Source organism: Podarcis filfolensis (genome assembly GCF_964270895.1).
Source record: "Podarcis filfolensis genome assembly, contig: HAP1_SCAFFOLD_81, whole genome shotgun sequence".
NCBI lineage: Eukaryota > Metazoa > Chordata > Lepidosauria > Squamata > Lacertidae > Podarcis > Podarcis filfolensis.
The window spans coordinates 7,274-32,742 of NW_028149485.1; the positions used below are offsets into that span (position 1 = coordinate 7,274).

A 25,469-nucleotide genomic window follows, 5' to 3' on the forward strand; every position below is an offset into this window, starting at 1 on the left:
TTAGCCTACCTGAGCACACCTTCAGTTTATTCCAAGCGCCAAGCCTTCTCACTAGTTCCATGCTACAGTCCCTAGAAAAACCTGAACCCTGGGTCTCCCAATATGGTTGCTATGCACCTCCTGGGGCCCAAGGGACTGTGTGGGTGATTAATAAATATCCAGAGGTCCAAAGGTCTAAGATGTGCCTCAGGGGTGGAATAATATTAGACGGAGAATGAAAAATGCCATTAGCAACTCTGATTCTGAAAAATGGAGGGCACGTTCGTGGAAGGAGAACAGCTCCCTTTCCTGTCAGGCAGGTCCTTATTTAAAAAGGCAATCTCACAACTGTATTCTTAGATCAAACTATTAATGATGATTTAGTATTATGGAAGGTTGATGATGCATTCCTATTATTTGGCATTGTTTTACCTCATTGGCTTAAAATTTGGGACATAAAGAAGACAGGGAGGAATGTACAATATGTTGAAATAAGAGAAGGTGCTAATTGCATTTGATGTGTGTTACAGTCTTTGTTCTTTTCCTTGAAATACTAACAGGGGTTTTCCTCCCCTCTCATTTCCAAGCAGGTTATGGAGGAGACAGTGTGTCATCTGTAATTTCATTTGGAAATACGAAGAGACCATTTAAATGTGGTGAATGTGGAATGTGCTTCAGTCCATGTGCACAGTTAATAAACTCACATCAATAAACTCACAGAGTGGGGAAACCGTTTAAAGGTATGGAGTGTGGAAAGAACTTCAGACAAACTTCATCTCTTACTTCACATCATCTAACTCACATGAGTGAGAAACCCTACAAATGTATGCAGTGTGGATGGAAATTCAGTATGAGTAGACAACTTCTTGTACATCAAAGGATTCACGCAACAGAAAAACCATTTAAATGAGTGTGGGAAGAGCTTCTGTCATCGCATAACGCTAAGCAAACATCAACGGACTCACACAGGGGTCAAATATTTAAAGGTATGGAGTGTGGAAAGAGCTTCAACACTAGTGGAGTGCTTAGAAACCATCAATGGACTCACACAGGGGAGAAACCATTTAAATGTATGGACTGTGGAAAGAGCTTCAACACTAGTAAAGTGCTTAGAAAACATCAATGGACTCACACAGGGAAGAAACCATATGAATGTATGGAATGTGGAAAGAGCTTTTGTTCAGGTGATCATCTGAATTTACATCATAGAACTCACACAGGGGAGAAACCATTTAAATGTATGGACTGCGGAAAGAGCTTCACGCATAATGGAAACCTTAGAAGTCATCTACGGAGTCACACAGGGGAGAAACCATTTAAATGTATGGAGTGTGGAAAAAGCTTCAGTCAGAGTTCATCACTTAATAGACATCATCAAACTCACATGGATAAAAAAACCTACAAATGTATGCAGTGTGGGTTGATATTCAGTATGAGTATACAACTTACGGTACATCGAAGTAGTCACACAGCAGAAAAACAATTTACATGTGTAGAGTGTGGAAAGAGCTTCACCTATAAGGCAAACCTTAGCAACCATCAACGGACTCACACAGGGGAGAAACCATTTAAATGTATGGGCTGCGGAAAGAGCTTCACACATAATGGAAACCTTAGAAAACATCTACAGACTCACACAGTGGAGAAACTATTTAAATGTATGGAGTGTGGAAAGAGCTTTCGTTCAGATGAACATCTGACTTTACATCATCGAACTCACACAGGGGAGAAACCATTTAAATGTATGGACTGCGGAAAGAGCTTCACACATAATGGAAGCCTTAGAAATCATCTACGGACTCACACAGGGGAGAACCCATTTAAATGTATGGACTGCGGAAAGAGCTTCACACATAATGGAAACCTTAGAAAACATCTACGGAGTCACACAGTGGAGAAACTATTTAAATGTATGGACTGCGGAAAGAGCTTCACAAATAATGGAAACCTTAGAAAACATCTACGGACTCACACAGGGGAGAAACCATATGAATGTATGGAATGTGGAAAGAGCTTTCGTTCAGGTAGTCATCTGACTTTACATCGTAGAACTCACACAGGGGAGAAACCATTTAAATGTATGGACTGCGGAAAGAGCTTCGCACATAGTGGAAACCTTAGAAAACATCTACGGACTCACACAGGGGAGAAACCATATGAATGTATGGAATGTGGAAAGAGCTTTCGTTCAGGTGATCATCTGACTTTACATCGTAGAACTCACACAGGGGAGAAACCATTTAAATGTATGGACTGCGGAAAGAGCTTCACACATAATGGACACCTTAGAAAACATCTACAGACTCACACAGGGGAGAAACCATATGAATGTATGGAATGTGGAAAGAGATTTCGTTCAGGTGATCATCTGACTTTACATCGTAGAACTCACACAGGGGAGAAACCATTTAAATGTATGGACTGCGGAAAGAGCTTCACACATAATGGAAACCTTAGAAAACATCTACGGAGTCACACAGGGGAGAAACCATTTAAATGTATGGAGTGTGGAAAAAGCTTCAGACAGAGTTCATCACTTAATAGACATCATCAAACTCACACGGGTGAGAGACCTTGTAAATTTACATCATCGAACTCACACAGGGGAGAAACCATTTAAATGTATGGAGTGTGGAAAGAGCTTTGGTCAAAAGGGAACTCTAAGCCTACATCTACGAACTCACACAGGAGAAAAATGATCTAAATGTATGGAGTGTGGAAATAGCTTCAGTCACAGTCAAACTCTAAGAGTACATCAACAGACTCGCACGGGAGAAAAACCATTTAAATGTATGTAGTGTGGAAAGAGCTTCTGTCATAGTGGAATGCTAAGAAATCATCAAAGGACTCACACGGGAGAAACCATATACAGCAAATGTATGAAGTGTGGAAAGAACTTCAGTCTAAAGGAAACTAAGAGTACATTAACAAACTCACACAGGTGAGAAACCATTTAAATGTATGGAGTGTGGAAAGAACTTCAGTCAGAGTGGACACCTTACAAAACATCAATGGACTCACAAAGGAAGAAACATTTAAATTCCAGGAGTGCAGAAACGGCTTCTGTTTAATGGAGTACTTACAAAATGTTTACAGACTTATATGGAAGGAACCATTTAGATGTATGGAGTGTAGAAAGATTTTTCCTCAACAAGAAGAAGAGGAGGAGGAGGAGGAGTTTGGATTTGATATCCCGCTTTATCACTACCCTAAGGAGTCTCAAAGCGGCTAACATTCTCCTTTCCCTTCCTCCCCCACAACAAACACTGTGTGGGGTGAGTGAGGCTGAGAGACTTCAGAGAAGCGTGACTAGCCCAAGGTCACCCAGCAGCTGTATGTGGAGGAGCGGAGACGCGAACCCGGTTCAGCAGATTACGAACCACCGCTCTTAACCACTACACCACACTGGCTCTCTCAAGGGTTCATTTCTTCCTTCTAATGAACAGGCTCCTATAGGTGGAAATCAAATTTAAATGCATCCCATATATGTGATGATCTGGTGTTTCAATGTAAAGTTGTACTTTCATATAGTAAAGTAATCAAGGTAACGTATCACAATAGTTAGTAAAGGATAAGTAGCTTTGTACAGTGTACCTCAGGTTACGAACAGCCTCGTCGATGATCATTTTGGATTATGACCATTTCAAACCCGGAAATGAGTTGGTTAAACTAGAATTATAGGAATGGCAGCATGACATGCATTATTTTAATTGTGGCCCAGGACCCACGTACCTACGGGACCGCCTCTCCCGGTACACTTGGTGGAGGACCTTAAGGTCCACAAATGACAACATTTTGGAGGTTCCAAGTCACAAGGTGGTTAGATTGGTCTCAATCTAAAAGCCAGGGCCTTTTCAGTACTGGCCCCAACTTGGTGGAATGCTCTGTCACAAGAGACTAGGGCCCTGCGGGACTTGACATCTTTCCGCAGGGCCTGCAAGACAGAGCTGTTCCACCTGGCCTTTGGTTTGGACTCAGTCTGACCGTTGTGTTTGCCTCCTCTTATGGTTTTGATCTGTGGGCTACTTTTAGAATGAGGCTGCATTTTAAATTGCATTTTAACCTGTATTTTAAATTGGTAAGGTTTTTTTTCCTATTATGTTTTTACTGTAATTTTACTAGTGTTAGCCACTCTGAACTCGGCTCTGCCCGGGGATGGCGGGGTATAAATAAAACTTATTATTACCGTATTTTTCACTCTATAGGACGCACTTTTCCCCCTCCAAAAATGAAGGGGAAATGTGTGTGCGTCCTATGGAGCAAATGCAGGCTTCAGGCAGCTATCCACAAGCCTTCTGAGCCCGGCGGGAGTTCCCCGCCTCTGAAGGCTTGCTGATAGCTGCCTGTTCTGGGGGCTGGGGTCGGGGGAAGCTCGGGCTTTCCCCGTCCCAGCCCCGCGGCTAAAAACAAAGCCGTGCGCAGCTTCTCCCGGCTGGACAGGTTGCGCGTAGCTAAAGAGGAAGCTGTCTTGGCTTCTTTGCTTTTTGGGGCTGTCGGGGGGGAAATAAATTTTGTTTGACCCTTATGTTTCCCTTCCCTTATGGTCTTGATTTATCAGCTATTTTAAAATAAGGCTGCATTTTAAACTGTATTTTAACCCGTATTTTAAATTGTTGTTTTTTCCCCTATTATGTTTTTACTGTAATTTTACTGGTGTTAATCACCCTGAGCCCGGGGAGGGCGGGGTATAAATAATAATTGGTGGGGGGGGTGGAGGAAGAAATAACCAGTCCATAATTTTAATGGTAGGTTTATTGTAGCTGTGAGAGAAACAGAATAACAACAGGAAAACCCCCAGAAACCTAGAAGACAAATCAGAGATTGATGTGCATTACAATGAGTGAAATAAGTATTTGATCCCTTATCCACCAGCCAGATGTCAGGCTACCTGGTATCTTCACTGTTACGTAACGAGCTGAGATTAGAAGCACCTGCTGTAAGGGAGAGGTCTTACCTGTTATCCCAGCTCATTACAGTACCTGTACAAAAGACACCTGTCGACAGAAGCAATCAATCCAAAGGTGTTTTTATTATGCATTGGCTTGTGACATATATGGAAGGTGACCAATGAAGGTGGTTTTCCACGTCTCTTAGGTCATAGAAATGTTCTAAAGGACTGTGTGGAAAAATTAGGGCTGAGGGACAATTGTGGAAGGGGTTGAGGGGTGTGAAAGGGAGACAGAGACGGAGAGAAGTCTCTGAGTCATTTGCTGAGGGATGTGGCTGAAGGCCTTGGTTTCTCTCACACCAAATGTAACCGCTCTGTAGAAAAGACTCTACAGCCTGAAAATGGAGACGGTGCATGTACTTTTGTAACCCAAGAAAATCTTTAATAATTTTTTTAAATTGAAATAAAGGCCTTGGTCTCCTTCCATCGGACTTTCCATTAAGCGAAGCAGCCCCTTTATCTCAGGTCTCTGAGCAGTTTAGGATGCCTACTTGAGAAACGTGCTTTAAATGGCTGTGTCTCTCAATGTCCAGGAGGAGACACAGGCTGCTTCCACAAAAGTGTGTGTGTGGAACGCACAGCAGCTTTGTCCCCACTGACCCTCGCCACGGGGTCCATAACTGCACCTTCCATACCACTGGGAAACTGACCGTTCCCTGTGCTTGAAATGCTATATTGTTAGTGGCTAGGCTATGATTAGTCCATCTTAAGACCTACAGTGTTTTGCTTTTGAAATCCCTTTTCTTCCTCCCTTCCCCACCTTTTATTCTATCCACCATTCCAGGAGCTCGTGGGGATGCTGTGTTCGATTTCAGGCAAGAAACAAGGGTTTTCATCTCATAACAGGAGACTGGTTGCCATTCAGGCTTCCTCTGATGACCTGTCTTCAATTAAACCCTGGGCCACCAGCTCCCAGCATTTGTCTTCCCTCTGTTCCATTAGCTAGTCCCAAGGGCTTTCGTATTTTCAGCTTTCTTGTCGTGGAGCAGACTCTTGTATTCCAACCTACGTTTGATCAAATTTTCTGTGGATTCCTCTGATGGATTCTTATGTCTTAATTGTCTTAGCTAGAGCTTTCTTAGCTGCTTTGAATCAACTGTCAAACCAGCCAAGGTGTGTTGATTGTGTGTAATTAGTAATTGTAGGAAGTTATCTGTGATGGGCAGCTGAGCTTGGCCAGAATCAGGGGGTGCAGGACCTCAGAATTCCATGAGAGAGCTGGAGCCTCTCTCTGATTGGCTATCAAGACAGGTGGGCGGAGCCAGCACTTTTGGAGGGAAAATAAAATGAGCAGTTTCTGAGAAAGTGGAGGGATAGTTTCGAGGGAGAGGAGTTAGTTCTGGTCTGTGTATGAAGTGCACTCTGAGGAAATTATCCCAAGCTAGAGAAAGGGGTCTCTGAGCTTAGAAAGACTAGTTTTGAGAGAGTATTCAGACAGGAGTTAACTGGAAGGCTGGAAGCAAGGAGAAGTAGAAGCTGTGAGGATACTGCCTACTTGGGTCTCATTTCAGTCAGGAAGGGAAAGATCTAGAAAGAGAAGAATCCCAAACCAGTTATGAAGGGTGTGGTGACCCCCTGGGTCTTCTATACTGTCAGAAGTACCTCAGGAGCGTGGAAACTGACAGAAAGTACCAGCTCTGTCACAAGAGACTAGGGCCCTGCGGGACTTGACATCTTTCCGCAGGGCCTGCAAGACAGAGCTGTTCCACCTGGCCTTTGGTTTGGACTCACTCTGACCGTTGTGTTTGCCTCCTCTTATGGTTTTGATCTGTGGGCTACTTTTAAAATGAGGCTGCATTTTAAATTGCATTTTAACCTGTATTTTAAATTGGTATGGTTTTTTTTCCCTATTATGTTTTTACTGTAATTTTACTGGTGTTAGCCGCCCTGAACTCGGCTCTGCCCGGGGAGGGCGGGGTAAAAATAAAACTTATTATTATTAATAATAATAATAATAAAGCAACAAATAGTTTATACATTAATGGTGCTGCAATGACTCCTAATTCTTTGAAGGGCAAATTGTTCAGGTAAAACATACCTGGTGGCAGCAGGAATAAAGGGGATGTTTAGACCAGAAGGTCGGTGGTTCCAATCCCTGCAATAGGGTGAGTTCCCGTTGCTCGGTCCCAGCTCCAGCCAACCTAGCATTTCGAAAGAACGAATTGCAAGTAGATAAATAGGTACCGCTCCGGCGGGAAGGTAAACGGCGTTTCTGTGCGCTGCTGTGGTTTGCCAGAAGCGGCTTAGTCATGCTGGCCATGACCCGGAAGCTGTACGCCAGCTCCCTCGGCCAGTAAAGCGAGAAGAGCGCCGCAACCCCAGAGTCGTCCGTGACTGGACCTAATGTTCAGGGGTCCCTTTACCTTTACTTTTTAGTGGAATAAGGAAGAATGTCTCAGCTCTTAGGTGTGCGTCTTGCATGAGGTGGGACGGTTGGAACAGGGCAGTGTGGGCAAGTGGCAGGTGACATGAGAGGGTGTAAAATACATCAGTGGAAACTCATGCCTGATTCTCCCCAACTTAGCACCCAGAGGGGAGAACGTCCTACAAATCCATGAACTAAGACATACCTACTATTACAGGAAACAAGAAACTTCCTTCCAACCAATAGGGCACAGAGAGGGGTTGAAGTGTGAAGGGAAAGTTAACCCTTACCTCTCCATCTGTGGCCCAAACACAACTCCACTGGAAGAATGGTATACATTTGGAAAGAAAAGATGCTGCAGGTACCAGTGAATCCCCTGGTTGGTCCATTTTCACTTATAAGCATCATGTGGCTACCCCAGGGCTACTGCTTTTATGACAAGCAATCATCATCATCATCATCATCATCATCATCATTGATTGGGTTGCCCCAGACACTCTGGAGTCTTCTAAAAGTTATGTACTGTGGTTCTTTATCTGCATGGCATCTCAATACATCTCATGGGAGAGCGTTTCACAGGGCGGGCGCCACCACCAAGAAGGCCCTCTGTCTGCTTCCCTGTAACTTTCTTCTTGGAGTGAGGGAACCAGCAGAAGACCCTCGGAGCTGGATCTCAGTTTCTGGGCTGAACAATGGGGGTGGATTTGCTCCATCCGGTATACAGGGCCAAGGCCAATTAGGGTGTGCACCAACACTCTGAATTGCGCTCAGATACGTACCAGGAGCCAATGCAGGTCTTTCAGAACCAGTGTTATATGGTCCTGGCAGCCACTCCCAGTCACCAGCCCAGTTGCCAAATTCTGAATTAGTTGTAGTTTCCAAGCCACCTTCTAAGGCCGCCCCACGTAGAGCGCATTGCAGTTGTCCAAGCGGGAGATAAACAGAGTATGCACCACTCTGGCAAGACACTCTGTGGGCGGGCAGGGTCTCAGCCTGCGTACCAAATGGAGCTGGTAAACAGCTGCCCTGGACACAGAATTGACCTGCACCTCCATGGACACCTGCGAGTCCAAAATGACTCCCAGGCTGCGCACCTGGTCCTTCAGGGGTACAATTACCCCATTCAGGACTAGTGAGCCCTCCACACCCGCCTGCCCCCTGTCCCTCAAAAACAGTACTTCTGTCTTGTCAGGATTCAACCTCCATCCATTAGCTGCCATCCATCCTCCAACCTCCTCCAGACACTCACACAGGACCCTCACTGCTTCTGATTTGAAAGAGAGGTAGAGCTGGGTATCATCCGCATACTGATGAACACCCAACCCAAACCCCCTGATGGTCTCTCTCAGCAGTTTTATATGCATGTTAAAAAGCATGGGGGAGAGGACAGAGCCCTGAGGCACCCCACAAGTGAGAGCCCAGGGGTCTGAACGCACATCCGCCAGGAACCACAGGAGATCTTGAACCAGTTAGAGCAAGGCAGTTTCAGTCTCAGGGTGGGGCCTGAAACCCGACTGGAAGGGGTCCAAGTGATGTGCTTCCTCCTATCCAACTTGGTTGCTTTTGCATGGACGGTGCATCCGTAGGCATTTTTTAAAAAAAGTAGCACAGGCTAGCGTTTCATTTTCCTTTATTTTTTTTAGAGGTAGAAGCACTGCCAACATGCAACCCTTGCAAAAAGAGAGATCTGTTTCCTGCTGGGGTGGGTGGGGGGGCGCAATCTTGTTATACGTCTTGTTGCCTTCAGGATTAAAGCCAGTTAATGCAATTTCCCAGAGGAAAAGAGAGAAAGGGAGGCTGGGTGCTCGCCCTCCCCATCGCCCAGCACCTTCCCCTAGAAAGGGGCGTGGCTTACAAGAAAGACTGCCCCTCCCCCTCGCACCTCCTGCCGCCCTTGACCTCCCAGGAATCGGGCTGAGTGCAAAGCGCCTTGGGGCGCTGCAAACTTTTGTTTTTGGTGTTTTCGAGGTTACCAGCATGAGTTTGACCAAACTGCGGGAGGTAGTGGAGGACAGAGGTGCCTGGCGTGCTCTGGTCCATGGGGTCACGAAGAGTCGGACACGACTAAACAACAACAACAACGTCGGTGGCGAAGGGACGCGGGTGGCGCTTTGGGTTAAACCACAGAGCCTAGGACTTGCCGAGAGATTTTCTCCCCCCCCCCCCCAAGAAGGGACGTGGGTGCACACCTGGTTCATCTTCGTTGCAGAGAAGAGTCAGTGAATCTCCCTGAAGGTGCATACACACAAACACACACACACGTGTGAACGAGCACACACAGAACATAAGAAGGCCCTATAGTTGGAGCAGACCAAGGGTCCCATCTCGCCCCGAATCCTGCTCTCCCGGAGTCCCAGTGGGAAACCAGAGGCCCGTTTTGGGAATCTTGCGAGGAGAGTTTCAGCCCGAGAGCATCTCTCCCCTCCCTGCTCGGTGGTCCAGGCAGCAGCTGGAAAATGCTGTCTGCAGAGTTTGGAGTCTGTTTGGGTTCTCTTTCAGGGACCAAAGGGTCTTGATCCGGCCGTGCTCCTCCTCCTCCTCCAGAAACCCCCTCCCCCGTCAATGGGGTGGGCGTGGAGTTGGGCAACTTCGCAAGGGAGCCCAAAGGGGAGGAAGCCGAAAGCAGCGCCGTCACGTCCGGCTCCCATGCGAAAAGTGGGAGGGGCTTCTCCCAGGAAGGGGTCGCTCTGTGGGTCGGAAGTTTGCAGGAAGTGGGGAGGGGGCAGCAGGAGCCCCTGGAGAAGCGAGAGGTTTCAGAAAGGTAAAAAGGGGCGCCAGTCGACCACGGACCCCCCTTCTCCGCTTTGCATTGCAAGAAAGGAAATCGAAATAGCTACGAAGGGAAGCGGAGGGTCAGAGAAGAAAGAGGTAAAGATGCCCGTGGAGGGAGGGAAGGGGGGAGGAAAAGGATAGAGAGACCCCTTCTTGCTCCCCCAAAAGCTCCTGCCTTGGGACGAGGGCGGGGAGGGGCGATGGGGTCGGAGAGAAAGGGGCACAGAGCCCCCCCATTAATCTCTTGTTCTGGGACCCATATGGAGAGGCTCGCATCCATGCAATGCAGCTGCAAAGCGTGGACCCCCCACCTCCAGTGTTTCTCTTGCGCCGTCTCCTTTGAAGCCCCGCCCCCACCAGACACGTTTTCCCACCAAGGGGGTGCCCCCAAAAGCCCCCACCCCCAAGCAAGGCGAGCCGTGCCAAGGAAGGCCAGAGGGTGTAGGGGAGTCTCTGGGGAAGAGGGGGGCAGAGGATGTTGGGGGGCTGAGGGTTGAATGGAAGCCTCCCTGGGGGTGAGACGCCATGTTGATAATTGGTAAGGGGGGTGGAGAAAGAAAGAGGCACGGGGCCTTTTTCTGGGATGCCTCCACCTGGGGTGCTGGCAGGGGGGTTTCTGCAGGGGCTGCCTTGGCTTCTCCATTGACCTAGAGAAGGATTCCTGCAAGCTGAACCCCCCCCCCCCATTTTGTCCCAGGGAAGCTGCTGCATTGGGTGCTGGGAGCTCCAGAGCTCCAGACCCCTTGATCTGCATTCTTCCAAGCCAGACCATTGGTCCACTGGGAGAGGAGAGCAGAAGGGCACTTGAAGGAGTCCGTGTCAGGATAAAAAGGTGGGGTGTAGATAAATAGAAGAAGAATAACAATCATTCTAAGATTGCTTGAGGAGGCTTCTAGTCAAAGCAATTGGAGCCTCGGGTGAAGCCCCTGAATGAGACCAGCCTGAGAAGAAAGAGTGTCCGACAAGGACCTGGGAGGCAGGGGGTTAAATTCCCCTGGGGGATCTTGCCTCTTGGCCTTACCTACCTCCTTGGAGGAAAAGGGGGGGTAGATAAATGACGAGTGAAACAAAAGACGACAGAGCAGAGACAGACAAATGCATCAGGAAGATGTTCCAGATCATAGAGGAAGGAGAAAGCAAAATGCAGATAATTAGTATTTTCAGAGAAACCTCAGCAGAGAAGGTTTTTTGGGGCTCAGTGTGACTTGGGAGTTCAAGGTGGGCGTGGATACCAAGGAAGAAGAAGAAGAAGAGTTTGGATTTGATATCCCGCCTTTCACTCCCCTTCAGGAGTCTCAAAGCGGCTAACAATCTCCTTTCCCTTCCTCCCCCACAACAAACACTCTGTGAGGTGAGTGGGGCTGAGAGACTTCAAAGAAGTGTGACTGGCCCAAGGTCACCCAGCAGCTGCATGTGGAGGAGTGGAGACTCGAACCTGGTTCTCCAGATTACGAGACTACCGCTCTTAACCACTGCACCACACTGGCTCTCTAAAGGGGTCTTTAGACGATTTTTCAGGGATTATGATTGACATCTGTACTCCAGCAACCATATGAATCCAAGGTTCCCACAGTAAAAGAAGGTCTGGATGATGTCCCCAAAGGTGCCTGGCTTATATTCCAGAAGATGGCCTGGGGGTGTTCCAGAAAGGAGTGTCTCTCAGGTTCTGAGTCGGAAAGGGAGCCAGGTACAGTGGCCCCGATTTGAAGGCTGGCTTCTTCTTTATACTCACCTTTTGAATCTCTTCCCTTGGAAACATCCCTGCTTCCACCTCCTCTCTCTTTCCCTTCTTCCCCACAATCAGGCCTCTGGACCTTTAATATCCACCTTTCCCCGTGTTGCAGATCTTCCCTGTTGGAGCACAGGTGGGGCTCTCCCTTGGGGTGGGGGGCGATGAGTCCATGGCCCCCCACCCCAAAGGAGGACAGTGAGAGAGGCTTGGGCAGAGAATTCCTACAAGGATAGTGCTGTGTCCTGACTATGGGATCAGGAGCCACATTCCCTACCCATTATTGCCCAGGGGACTGATGGGGAATTATACGCCATTATAATTGCTCTGTGGTCTTTAGATGAAGTGTGATTAATAAATTTAATAATAATTGCTCTGGTAACCTCAAGATTAGATTGCTGCAATGTGTTATATGTAGGGCTGCCTCTGAAGAGGGTTCAGTAACTTCAGCTGCTGCAGAATTCAGAGGCCCCCCACCTTAAAATAACTACGCAAAATCTACAGAGAGTCCCAGGTTTGTGTTGTCTTTGCTTCTTCACAAGATGAACTTTTTAATTTTATTTTTAAATAAATGTTTATTAAAGTTTTACAAATCAAAAAATTCATCATTTCACATAGATCATTCCATTAAATAAAGCTCACAGAAAAAACAAAGAAACAAAGATATATAACAAAAAAAGAAAAAAGAAAAATCCACTTTTTTTAAAAAAATTACAAAATTCCATACCCCTCTGTCCTGACCTCCTCACATCTCCCTTTTTTGTGTTCCTCTTTATTCCAATCAAATTCAGCAAGTTCAAACCCTTATTCAAACCATGCTTAAATTATATTCTTCTAATTATTATGTCCCAAATTTTCATTATTTTAGCCCATTCCTCATCTTATATACTATGACATAATTTTATTCTGTTCATAACCCCCTTCTCCTTTTTAACATTCTTCTTTTCATTCACATTTAACCAAATCCCACAAGCCCTGTTACCTTCACTTCCCACATCATGTTAACACTCAAACATTTTGCAGTATTTTTGTAAATAGTCCTTAAACTTTTTCCAGTCCTGTTCCATCAGTTCTTCTCCCTGGTCACGGATTCTGCCAGTCATTTCAGCCATCTCCATGTAGTCAATCACTTGCATCTGGCATTCTTCCACGGTGGGTAGTTCTTGTGTCTTCCAATACTTGGCAAGAAGTATTCTTGCTGCTGTTGTTGCATACATAAAAAATGTTCTATCTTTCTTTGGCACCCGTTGGCCAACTATGCCCAAAAGGAAGGCCTCTGGTTTATTAGGAAAGGTAAATATAAACACCTTCTTCAGTTCATTATATATCATTTCCCAGTAAGCCTTAACCCTTGGGCATGTCCACCAAAGGTGAAAGAATATTCCCTCAGCTTCTTTACATTTCCAGCACTTGTTGTCAGGCAGGTGATAAATTTTTGCAAGCTTGACTGGGGTCATGTACCACCTGTAAATCATTTTCATAATATTCTCCTTTAAGGCAATGCATGCCGTAAACTTCATACCGGTGGTCCACAACTGCTCCCAGTCAGCAAACATAATGTTATGACCTATGTCCTGCGCCCATTTAATCATCGCTGATTTAACCGTTTCATCCTGTGTATTCCATTTTAACAGCAAGTTATACATCTTTGACAAAATCTTAGTTTTTGGTTCTAACAGTTCTGTTTCCAATTTTGATTTCTCCACCTGGAAGCCAATTTTTTTGTCCAAATTGTAGGCCTCTCTTATTTGATAATAATGAAGCCAATCTCGCACTTTGTCTTTTAATTTCTCAAAACTCTGCAGTTTCAGTCTGTCACCTTCTTGCTCCAGAATTTCCCAATATTTTGGCCATTTGGCCTCCATATTGAGCTTTTTCTGAGACTTAGCTTCCATAGGTGACAACCACCTTGGGGTTTTGCTTTCCAGCAAATCTTTATATCTTGTCCAGACATTAAACAGAGCTTTCCTGACAATATGGTTTTTAAATGCCTTATGTGCTTTAACCTTGTCATACCACAAATATGCATGCCCACAAGATGAACTTTTTTTAAAGGTTTTCACAGTCACGTATAGCATCAATAATACTTATGCTTTACAGAGGAATTTAAGATAGGGAAAGGGACACGACAAGGCTGCCCAATTTCCCCATTGCTCTTTATTTCGGTCCTGGAGGTTCTGCTAAATATGATCAGAAGGGACCGTCTGATCAAAGGTATAAAGGTCGGAGCCAAACAATATAAATTGAAAGCTTTTGCAGATGATTTAGTACTGACTTTACAGGAGCCAGAATCTAGTACTAAAAGAGTACTAGAAATGATTCAAGAATTTGGTCATGTGGCGGGGTTTAAGTTGAACAAGTCAAATAGTAAAGTTCTGGAGAAAAATTTAACACCAATTGAGAAAGAGAGGTTTCAGAATGAGACAGGTTTAACATTGGTTAAGCAAGTGAAATACCTGGGGATTAACATGACATGGGAATTTATTTAAAGACAACTATGAAAAATGTTGGTCAGAAGTGAAAAAGGACCTGGAAATATGGTCAAATTTGAAGCTTTCCTTGTTGGGGTGAATTGCTGCTATAAAGATGAATGTATTGCCAAGAATGTTATTTTTGTTTCAATCACTACAAATTTTGGATGAAAAGTGGACTGTTTCAAGAAGTGGCAGAGAGACATTTCTAGATTCGTCTGGCAGGGCAAGAAGCCCAGAATAAAATTTAAAATACTAACTGATGCAAAGGAAAGAGGTGGATTTGCCCTGCCAGACCTTAAACTTTATTATGAATCAGCAGCCTTCTGCTGGTTGAAAGAATGGCTGCTTCTTGAGAACACAGACATTTTGGATCTAGAAGGTTTTAACAATGTTTTTGGGTGGCATGCATATTTGTGGTATGACAAGGTTAAAGCACATAAAGTATTTAAAAACCATATTGTCAGGAAAGCATTGTTCAATGTCTGGATAAGATATAAAGATTTACTTGAAAATCAAACCCCAAGGTGGTTGTCACCGATGGAAGCAAAGGCTCAGAAAAAGCTCAATATGGAAGCCAAGTGGCCGAAATATTGGGAAATTTTGGAGCAAGAAGGAGACAAATTGAAATTGCAGAGTTTTGAGAAATTAAAAGATAAAGTGCGAGACTGGCTTCACTATTATCAAATAAGAGAGGCTTATAATCTGGACAAAAAAATTGGCTTCCAGGTGGAAAAATCAAAGTTGGAAACAGAATTGTTAGATCCCAAAACTAAGATACTTTCAAGAATGTATAACTTGCTGTTAAAATGGAACACTCAGGACGAGACGGTTAAATCAGCTATGATTAAATGGGCACAGGATCTTGGACATAACATTATGTTTGCTGACTGGGAAACATAGGTATGAAATTTACAGCATGTAATGCCCTAAGAGAGAATATTATGAAAATGATTTACAGGTGGTACATGACACCAGTCAAGCTTGCAAAAATCTATCATTTGCCCGATAATAAATGTTGGAAATGCAAAGAAAATGAAGGTACATTCTTTCACCTTTGGTGGACGTGCCCAAGGATTAAGGTTTTCTGGGAGATGATTTATAATGAAATGAAAAAGGTATTTAAATATACTTTCGTGAAGAAACCAGAGGCCTTTCTCCTGGGCATAGTTGGCCAATTGGTGTCAAAGAAGGATAGAACTTTCTTTATGTATGCAACAACAGCAGCAAGAATACTGATTGCAAAGTATTGGAAGACACAAGATTTACCCACGCTGGAAGAGTGGCAGATGAAGGTGATGGACTATATGGAATTGGCAGAAATGACTGGCAGAATCCGAGACCACGGAGAAGAGTTGGTGGAAGAAGACTGGAAGAAATTTAAAGACTGTGCAGAAATACTGTAAAATTAATGAATGTTAAAATGATGTTGGATTGAAAATAAGTGGTATTGGTAATAAGATTAATAAGAATATGCAAATATGGATTGATAATGGATGAAAATATATAGTTATAATAGGTTAAGATATAAAGATAAATGAAAGAGGGTAAGGATTTGCTGAAATGTTTTTCTAAACAGGAATACAGAAAGGGGAGGTGTGAGGAGGTCAAGGAAATAAGTAAACAAGTCTAAAGATATTGAAAAATGGATTTATTTTTAAATTTTTTCTTTTTAGCTATTTGTTCTCTTTTGTACTTTGTATCTTTTTTCTACTTTTTTTTCTATGTGTGCTTTTTAGCTTGTTAATTTTTGTTTTAACTTTTTCTATTCTGTAAAATTGCTAATTTTTGTTTTAACTTTTTCTATTCTATGTTTTTTGTAAAACCTTAATAAATATTTCTTTAAAAAAAAACACAAGATGAACTTTTTTGAAGGTTTTTACAGTCACGTATAGCATCAATAAAACTTATGCTTTACTTATTTGACAAATGATAGACTCTGGTACGATGAGTCTGAGCTCATCTCCTTGCCTGAAACCAAAAAAATAAAAATAGAAAAACACTGAGCAGGAGAAATTGAGGAGTATATCCTTTCAGTATGCACTGAGACCCTACAGTATGTGTAGCTCATTTAAACAAAATCACTAATCCGATGAGCAGCAGCAGTGAACAATGTGATAGTGAATTGTCGTCGCTTGTCTCCACTGCCCTCACACACGTGTTGTGAAGAATCTTCTTTCATTATGAATGGTCTGTGTCACCATTAAGAAAAAGAAGTCAGAATAGGCCAATATCTATGTGTACTGTCCCTGGATCAAAGGACATTTCTTTAAGTTCTCAGAAGTTCTTAAACCTAGCACAAGGTTGTCCTTTGAACTAGCCAGGTGTTTAACTGAGAATCAATCACAATCTGTCCATCATTTGAAAAATAAGACTTTAGAGCCATCCTACCCCAAAATGGCAACTCTTGTTGTTGTTTAGTCGTTTAGTTGTGTCCGACTCTTTGTGACCCCCTGGACCAGAGCACGCCAGGCACTCCTGTCTTCCACTGCCTCCCACAGTTTGGTCAAACTCATGCTGGTAGCTTCGAGTACACTGCCCAACCATCTCGTCCTCTGTCATCCCCTTCTCCTTGTGCCCTCCATCTTTCCCAACATCAGGGTCTTTTCCAGGGAGTCTTCTCTTCTCATGACTCCTAGACATTCAATTTTGGGTGGCTGTAACCTTGATTTAACAAGACATTTGGCACCTAGCCTCTATATATGAGTTTCTAACACTGATCCTGTTATAAGATATTTATTAGCTTTTTCACACATTATAAGCACACATATCACAACAAGAAACAAAAACATAAACCATAAACACACACAAAACACAAAAAACACCACATGTATAATTTCAATCCCTTATTTTCATAAAACTTATTTTCCCGACCTCCTCGTACCTCCCCTTACTGCATTCCAATCCCTAATTAATTTTGATCAACAAATCCCTCCCTAATTTCTAATAAATAATTTTAACCTTTCTTTTCATATTGCATAATGGTTACAGCGTACAACCTCATATTTTCAAAATCCACAACGTCTTAGCATTCAACAATTTTACAATGTTTCTTAAGATAGTCTTTAAATTTCTTCCAATCTTCTTCCGCCGTCTCTTTTCCCTGGTCTCGGATTCTGCCGGTCATCTCTGCCAGTCCCATATAGTCTATAACTTTCATCTGCCATTCTTCCACGGTGGGTAGTTCTTCTGTCTTCCAATACTTTGCAATGAGTATTCTTGCTGCTGTTGTAGCATACATAAAAAATGTCCTGTCCTTCTTTGACACCAACTGGCCGACCATACCCAGGAGAAAGGCCTCTGGTTTCTTCAGAAAGGTATATTTAAATACCTTTTTTATTTCATTATAAATCTTCTCCCAGAAAGCCTTAATCTTTGGGCACGTCCACCAGAGGTGAAAGAATGTACCTTCATTCTCTTTACATTTCCAACACTTATTGTCAGGCAAGTGGTAAATCTTAGCAAGTTTGACTGGGGTCATGTACCACCTATAAATCATTTTCATAATATTTTCTTTTAAGGCGTTACACGCCGTGAACTTTATACCGGTGGTCCACAACCGTTCCCAGTCTTCAAACATAATGTTATGACCAATGTCTTGTGCCCACTTGATCATGGCTGACTTAACTGTTTCATCCTGTGTATTCCATTTCAGCAGCAAGTTATACATTTTTGACAAATTCTTAGTTTTGGACTCTAACAATTCTGTCTCCAGTTTTGATTTTTCCACCTGGAAGCCATTTTTCCTGTCTGACTTGAAGACCTCCATTATTTGATAATAATGAAGCCAGTCACGCACTTTATCTTTTAGTTTCTCATAACTCTGCAATTTCCATTTGTCAATTCTACGCATTCTCAGTCAGGAGGACAAACATGGCACAGGTGTGGCAGGTCACTGCAGCAGCTCCCTCGCCATCCATGCCTCTTGCTCCTACACACAGCATGAGACAGGACTCCTGGCCTCCCCCTCACACTCAAACTTAGAAGGGTGGTTTCTAAATCTAATAAATAAAAATTGGTGTGAGTGTTTCAATCTGGGATTCCAGCAGCCAGGCTCCAAAAGCCTTTTGCTGCATCTCCAGCTCTCCCTCTGCACTGCAAGGCTGACAGATGGAGGTCCATCTCCAAGAACATTAGCCTACCTGAGCACACCTTCAGTTTATTCCAAGCGCCAAGCCTTCTCACTAGTTCCATGCTACAGTCCCTAGAAAAACCTGAACCCTGGGTCTCCCAATATGGTTGCTATGCACCTCCTGGGGCCCAAGGGACTGTGTGGGTGATTAATAAATATCCAGAGGTCCAAAGGTCTAAGATGTGCCTCAGGGGTGGAATAATATTAGACGGAGAATGAAAAATGCCATTAGCAACTCTGATTCTGAAAAATGGAGGGCACGTTCGTGGAAGGAGAACAGCTCCCTTTCCTGTCAGGCAGGTCCTTATTTAAAAAGGCAATCTCACAACTGTATTCTTAGATCAAACTATTAATGATGATTTAGTATTATGGAAGGTTGATGATGCATTCCTATTATTTGGCATTGTTTTACCTCATTGGCTTAAAATTTGGGACATAAAGAAGACAGGGAGGAATGTACAATATGTTGAAATAAGAGAAGGTGCTAATTGCATTTGATGTGTGTTACAGTCTTTGTTCTTTTCCTTGAAATACTAACAGGGGTTTTCCTCCCCTCTCATTTCCAAGCAGGTTATGGAGGAGACAGTGTGTCATCTGTAATTTCATTTGGAAATACGAAGAGACCATTTAAATGTGGTGAATGTGGAATGTGCTTCAGTCCATGTGCACAGTTAATAAACTCACATCAATAAACTCACAGAGTGGGGAAACCGTTTAAAGGTATGGAGTGTGGAAAGAACTTCAGACAAACTTCATCTCTTACTTCACATCATCTAACTCACATGAGTGAGAAACCCTACAAATGTATGCAGTGTGGATGGAAATTCAGTATGAGTAGACAACTTCTTGTACATCAAAGGATTCACGCAACAGAAAAACCATTTAAATGAGTGTGGGAAGAGCTTCTGTCATCGCATAACGCTAAGCAAACATCAACGGACTCACACAGGGGTCAAATATTTAAAGGTATGGAGTGTGGAAAGAGCTTCAACACTAGTGGAGTGCTTAGAAACCATCAATGGACTCACACAGGGGAGAAACCATTTAAATGTATGGACTGTGGAAAGAGCTTCAACACTAGTAAAGTGCTTAGAAAACATCAATGGACTCACACAGGGAAGAAACCATATGAATGTATGGAATGTGGAAAGAGCTTTTGTTCAGGTGATCATCTGAATTTACATCATAGAACTCACACAGGGGAGAAACCATTTAAATGTATGGACTGCGGAAAGAGCTTCACGCATAATGGAAACCTTAGAAGTCATCTACGGAGTCACACAGGGGAGAAACCATTTAAATGTATGGAGTGTGGAAAAAGCTTCAGTCAGAGTTCATCACTTAATAGACATCATCAAACTCACATGGATAAAAAAACCTACAAATGTATGCAGTGTGGGTTGATATTCAGTATGAGTATACAACTTACGGTACATCGAAGTAGTCACACAGCAGAAAAACAATTTACATGTGTAGAGTGTGGAAAGAGCTTCACCTATAAGGCAAACCTTAGCAACCATCAACGGACTCACACAGGGGAGAAACCATTTAAATGTATGGGCTGCGGAAAGAGCTTCACACATAATGGAAACCTTAGAAAACATCTACAGACTCACACAGTGGAGAAACTATTTAAATGTATGGAGTGTGGAAAGAGCTTTCGTTCAGATGAACATCTGACTTTACATCATCGAACTCACACAGGGGAGAAACCATTTAAATGTATGGACTGCGGAAAGAGCTTCACACATAATGGAAGCCTTAGAAATCATCTACGGACTCACACAGGGGAGAACCCATTTAAATGTATGGACTGCGGAAAGAGCTTCACACATAATGGAAACCTTAGAAAACATCTACGGAGTCACACAGTGGAGAAACTATTTAAATGTATGGACTGCGGAAAGAGCTTCACAAATAATGGAAACCTTAGAAAACATCTACGGACTCACACAGGGGAGAAACCATATGAATGTATGGAATGTGGAAAGAGCTTTCGTTCAGGTAGTCATCTGACTTTACATCGTAGAACTCACACAGGGGAGAAACCATTTAAATGTATGGACTGCGGAAAGAGCTTCGCACATAGTGGAAACCTTAGAAAACATCTACGGACTCACACAGGGGAGAAACCATATGAATGTATGGAATGTGGAAAGAGCTTTCGTTCAGGTGATCATCTGACTTTACATCGTAGAACTCACACAGGGGAGAAACCATTTAAATGTATGGACTGCGGAAAGAGCTTCACACATAATGGACACCTTAGAAAACATCTACAGACTCACACAGGGGAGAAACCATATGAATGTATGGAATGTGGAAAGAGATTTCGTTCAGGTGATCATCTGACTTTACATCGTAGAACTCACACAGGGGAGAAACCATTTAAATGTATGGACTGCGGAAAGAGCTTCACACATAATGGAAACCTTAGAAAACATCTACGGAGTCACACAGGGGAGAAACCATTTAAATGTATGGAGTGTGGAAAAAGCTTCAGACAGAGTTCATCACTTAATAGACATCATCAAACTCACACGGGTGAGAGACCTTGTAAATTTACATCATCGAACTCACACAGGGGAGAAACCATTTAAATGTATGGAGTGTGGAAAGAGCTTTGGTCAAAAGGGAACTCTAAGCCTACATCTACGAACTCACACAGGAGAAAAATGATCTAAATGTATGGAGTGTGGAAATAGCTTCAGTCACAGTCAAACTCTAAGAGTACATCAACAGACTCGCACGGGAGAAAAACCATTTAAATGTATGTAGTGTGGAAAGAGCTTCTGTCATAGTGGAATGCTAAGAAATCATCAAAGGACTCACACGGGAGAAACCATATACAGCAAATGTATGAAGTGTGGAAAGAACTTCAGTCTAAAGGAAACTAAGAGTACATTAACAAACTCACACAGGTGAGAAACCATTTAAATGTATGGAGTGTGGAAAGAACTTCAGTCAGAGTGGACACCTTACAAAACATCAATGGACTCACAAAGGAAGAAACATTTAAATTCCAGGAGTGCAGAAACGGCTTCTGTTTAATGGAGTACTTACAAAATGTTTACAGACTTATATAGAAGGAACCATTTAGATGTATGGAGTGTAGAAAGATTTTTCCTCAACAAGAAGAAGAGGAGGAGGAGAAGGAGTTTGGATTTGATATCCCGCTTTATCACTACCCTAAGGAGTCTGAAAGCGGCTAACATTCTCCTTTCCCTTCCTCCCCCACAACAAACACTGTGTGGGGTGAGTGAGGCTGAGAGACTTCAGAGAAGCGTGACTAGCCCAAGGTCACCCAGCAGCTGTATGTGGAGGAGCGGAGACGCGAACCCGGTTCAGCAGATTACGAACCACCGCTCTTAACCACTACACCACACTGGCTCTCTCAAGGGTTCATTTCTTCCTTCTAATGAACAGGCTCCTATAGGTGGAAATCAAATTTAAATGCATCCCATATATGTGATGATCTGGTGTTTCAATGTAAAGTTGTACTTTCATATAGTAAAGTAATCAAGGTAACGTATCACAATAGTTAGTAAAGGATAAGTAGCTTTGTACAGTGTACCTCAGGTTACGAACAGCCTCGTCGATGATCATTTTGGATTATGACCATTTCAAACCCGGAAATGAGTTGGTTAAACTAGAATTATAGGAATGGCAGCATGACATGCATTATTTTAATTGTGGCCCAGGACCCACGTACCTACGGGACCGCCTCTCCCGGTACACTTGGTGGAGGACCTTAAGGTCCACAAATGACAACATTTTGGAGGTTCCAAGTCACAAGGTGGTTAGATTGGTCTCAATCTAAAAGCCAGGGCCTTTTCAGTACTGGCCCCAACTTGGTGGAATGCTCTGTCACAAGAGACTAGGGCCCTGCGGGACTTGACATCTTTCCGCAGGGCCTGCAAGACAGAGCTGTTCCACCTGGCCTTTGGTTTGGACTCAGTCTGACCGTTGTGTTTGCCTCCTCTTATGGTTTTGATCTGTGGGCTACTTTTAGAATGAGGCTGCATTTTAAATTGCATTTTAACCTGTATTTTAAATTGGTAAGGTTTTTTTTCCTATTATGTTTTTACTGTAATTTTACTAGTGTTAGCCACTCTGAACTCGGCTCTGCCCGGGGATGGCGGGGTATAAATAAAACTTATTATTACCGTATTTTTCACTCTATAGGACGCACTTTTCCCCCTCCAAAAATGAAGGGGAAATGTGTGTGCGTCCTATGGAGCAAATGCAGGCTTCAGGCAGCTATCCACAAGCCTTCTGAGCCCGGCGGGAGTTCCCGCCGGGCTCTGAAGGCTTGCTGATAGCTGCCTGTTCTGGGGGCTGGGGTCGGGGGAAGCTCGGGCTTTCCCCGTCCCAGCCCCGCGGCTAAAAACAAAGCCGTGCGCAGCTTCTCCCGGCTGGACAGGTTGCGCGTAGCTAAAGAGGAAGCCAAGACAGCTGTCTTGGCTTCTTTGCTTTTTGGGGCTGTCGGGGGGGAAATAAATTTTGTTTGACCCTTATGTTTCCCTTCCCTTATGGTCTTGATTTATCAGCTATTTTAAAATAAGGCTGCATTTTAAACTGTATTTTAACCCGTATTTTAAATTGTTGTTTTTTCCCCTATTATGTTTTTACTGTAATTTTACTGGTGTTAATCACCCTGAGCCCGGGGAGGGCGGGGTATAAATAATAATTGGGGGGGGGGGTGGAGGAAGAAATAACCAGTCCATAATTTTAATGGTAGGTTTATTGTAGCTGTGAGAGAAACAGAATAACAACAGGAAAACCCCCAGAAACCTAGAAGACAAATCAGAGATTGATGTGCATTACAATGAGTGAAATAAGTATTTGATCCCTTATCCACCAGCCAGATGTCAGGCTACCTGGTATCTTCACTGTTACGTAACGAGCTGAGATTAGAAGCACCTGCTGTAAGGGAGAGGTCTTACCTGTTATCCCAGCTCATTACAGTACCTGTACAAAAGACACCTGTCGACAGAAGCAATCAATCCAAAGGTGTTTTTATTATGCATTGGCTTGTGACATATATGGAAGGTGACCAATGAAGGTGGTTTTCCACGTCTCTTAGGTCATAGAAATGTTCTAAAGGACTGTGTGGAAAAATTAGGGCTGAGGGACAATTGTGGAAGGGGTTGAGGGGTGTGAAAGGGAGACAGAGACGGAGAGAAGTCTCTGAGTCATTTGCTGAGGGATGTGGCTGAAGGCCTTGGTTTCTCTCACACCAAATGTAACCGCTCTGTAGAAAAGACTCTACAGCCTGAAAATGGAGACGGGGCATGTACTTTTGTAACCCAAGAAAATCTTTAATAATTTTTTAAAATTGAAATAAAGGCCTTGGTCTCCTTCCATCGGACTTTCCTTTAAGCGAAGCAGCCCCTTTATCTCAGGTCTCTGAGCAGTTTAGGATGCCTACTTGAGAAACGTGCTTTAAATGGCTGTGTCTCTCAATGTCCAGGAGGAGACACAGGCTGCTTCCACAAAAGTGTGTGTGTGGAACGCACAGCAGCTTTGTCCCCACTGACCCTCGCCACGGGGTCCATAACTGCACCTTCCATACCACTGGGAAACTGACCGTTCCCTGTGCTTGAAATGCTATATTGTTAGTGGCTAGGCTATGATTAGTCCATCTTAAGACCTACAGTGTTTTGCTTTTGAAATCCCTTTTCTTCCTCCCTTCCCCACCTTTTATTCTATCCACCATTCCAGGAGCTCGTGGGGATGCTGTGTTCGATTTCAGGCAAGAAACAAGGGTTTTCATCTCATTACAGGAGACTGGTTGCCATTCAGGCTTCCTCTGATGACCTGTCTTCAATTAAACCCTGGGCCACCAGCTCCCAGCATTTGTCTTCCCTCTGTTCCATTAGCTAGTCCCAAGGGCTTTCGTATTTTCAGCTTTCTTGTCGTGGAGCAGACTCTTGTATTCCAACCTACGTTTGATCAAATTTTCTGTGGATTCCTCTGATGGATTCTTATGTCTTAATTGTCTTAGCTAGAGCTTTCTTAGCTGCTTTGAATCAACTGTCAAACCAGCCAAGGTGTGTTGATTGTGTGTAATTAGTAATTGTAGGAAGTTATCTGTGATGGGCAGCTGAGCTTGGCCAGAATCAGGGGGTGCAGGACCTCAGAATTCCATGAGAGAGCTGGAGCCTCTCTCTGATTGGCTATCAAGACAGGTGGGCGGAGCCAGCACTTTTGGAGGGAAAATAAAATGAGCCGTTTCTGAGAAAGTGGAGGGATAGTTTCGAGGGAGAGGAGTTAGTTCTGGTCTGTGTATGAAGTGCACTCTGAGGAAATTATCCCAAGCTAGAGAAAGGGGTCTCTGAGCTTAGAAAGACTAGTTTTGAGAGAGTATTCAGACAGGAGTTAACTGGAAGGCTGGAAGCAAGGAGAAGTAGAAGCTGTGAGGATACTGCCTACTTGGGTCTCATTTCAGTCAGGAAGGGAAAGATCTAGAAAGAGAAGAATCCCAAACCAGTTATGAAGGGTGTGGTGACCCCCTGGGTCTTCTATACTGTCAGAAGTACCTCAGGAGCGTGGAAACTGACAGAAAGTACCACCTTGTTTAAGAATCAAAATATTAAGTTGCAACAGCTAAATTAAGGAGCTGAAGTGAAATAACTGGAAATAAGCTCAGCATTGGCCACCCTCTCTAGACACCTGTAACATCGAAGAGGAATAACTTAAAAAAAGCAACAGAAGTTTAAAAGAAGCTGTGCATTTACTACTTTGTTTAGAAGCCTGTAACACACACTAAATTTAGTACAATTTATTAATAGGTTTACTGTTTCCTGAAAGAACATTATCTATCTCCTGACACATCCTTTGCTTTTTTCAACTTTGTTCTGTAAAATAAATCTTTGTTTGTTCAACTTCTGCCAGAGTCTCCAAGGATCTTTGTTTACGTTCACACAGAAAGATAATCCTATTTTTATTTCAAACTATCCCAATAATAATTGGGACAAAATATTTTAAAAGCTGGCAAAGAGACCTTGCCAATTTTATATGGCAAGGGAAGAAAGCCAGAATAAAATCAGAAATAATGATGCGGCCAAAAG

The 25,469-nt window shown here is 43.5% G+C and overlaps 1 protein-coding gene across 1 annotated transcript; it reads left to right on the forward strand.

The window, feature by feature from the left end:
• Positions 1–561: 561 nt before the first annotated feature.
• LOC310755011 (uncharacterized protein) lies at positions 562–20,996 on the forward strand (the record flags this gene model as incomplete). The annotated part of the gene is made up of 2 exons (XM_083631685.1): positions 562–2,141; positions 19,363–20,996. The coding sequence occupies exons 1-2, from the start codon at positions 968–970 to the stop codon at positions 20,994–20,996; spliced, it is 2,808 nt and encodes a 935-aa protein (XP_083487811.1). The 5' UTR covers positions 562–967.
• Positions 20,997–25,469: the final 4,473 nt, after the last annotated feature.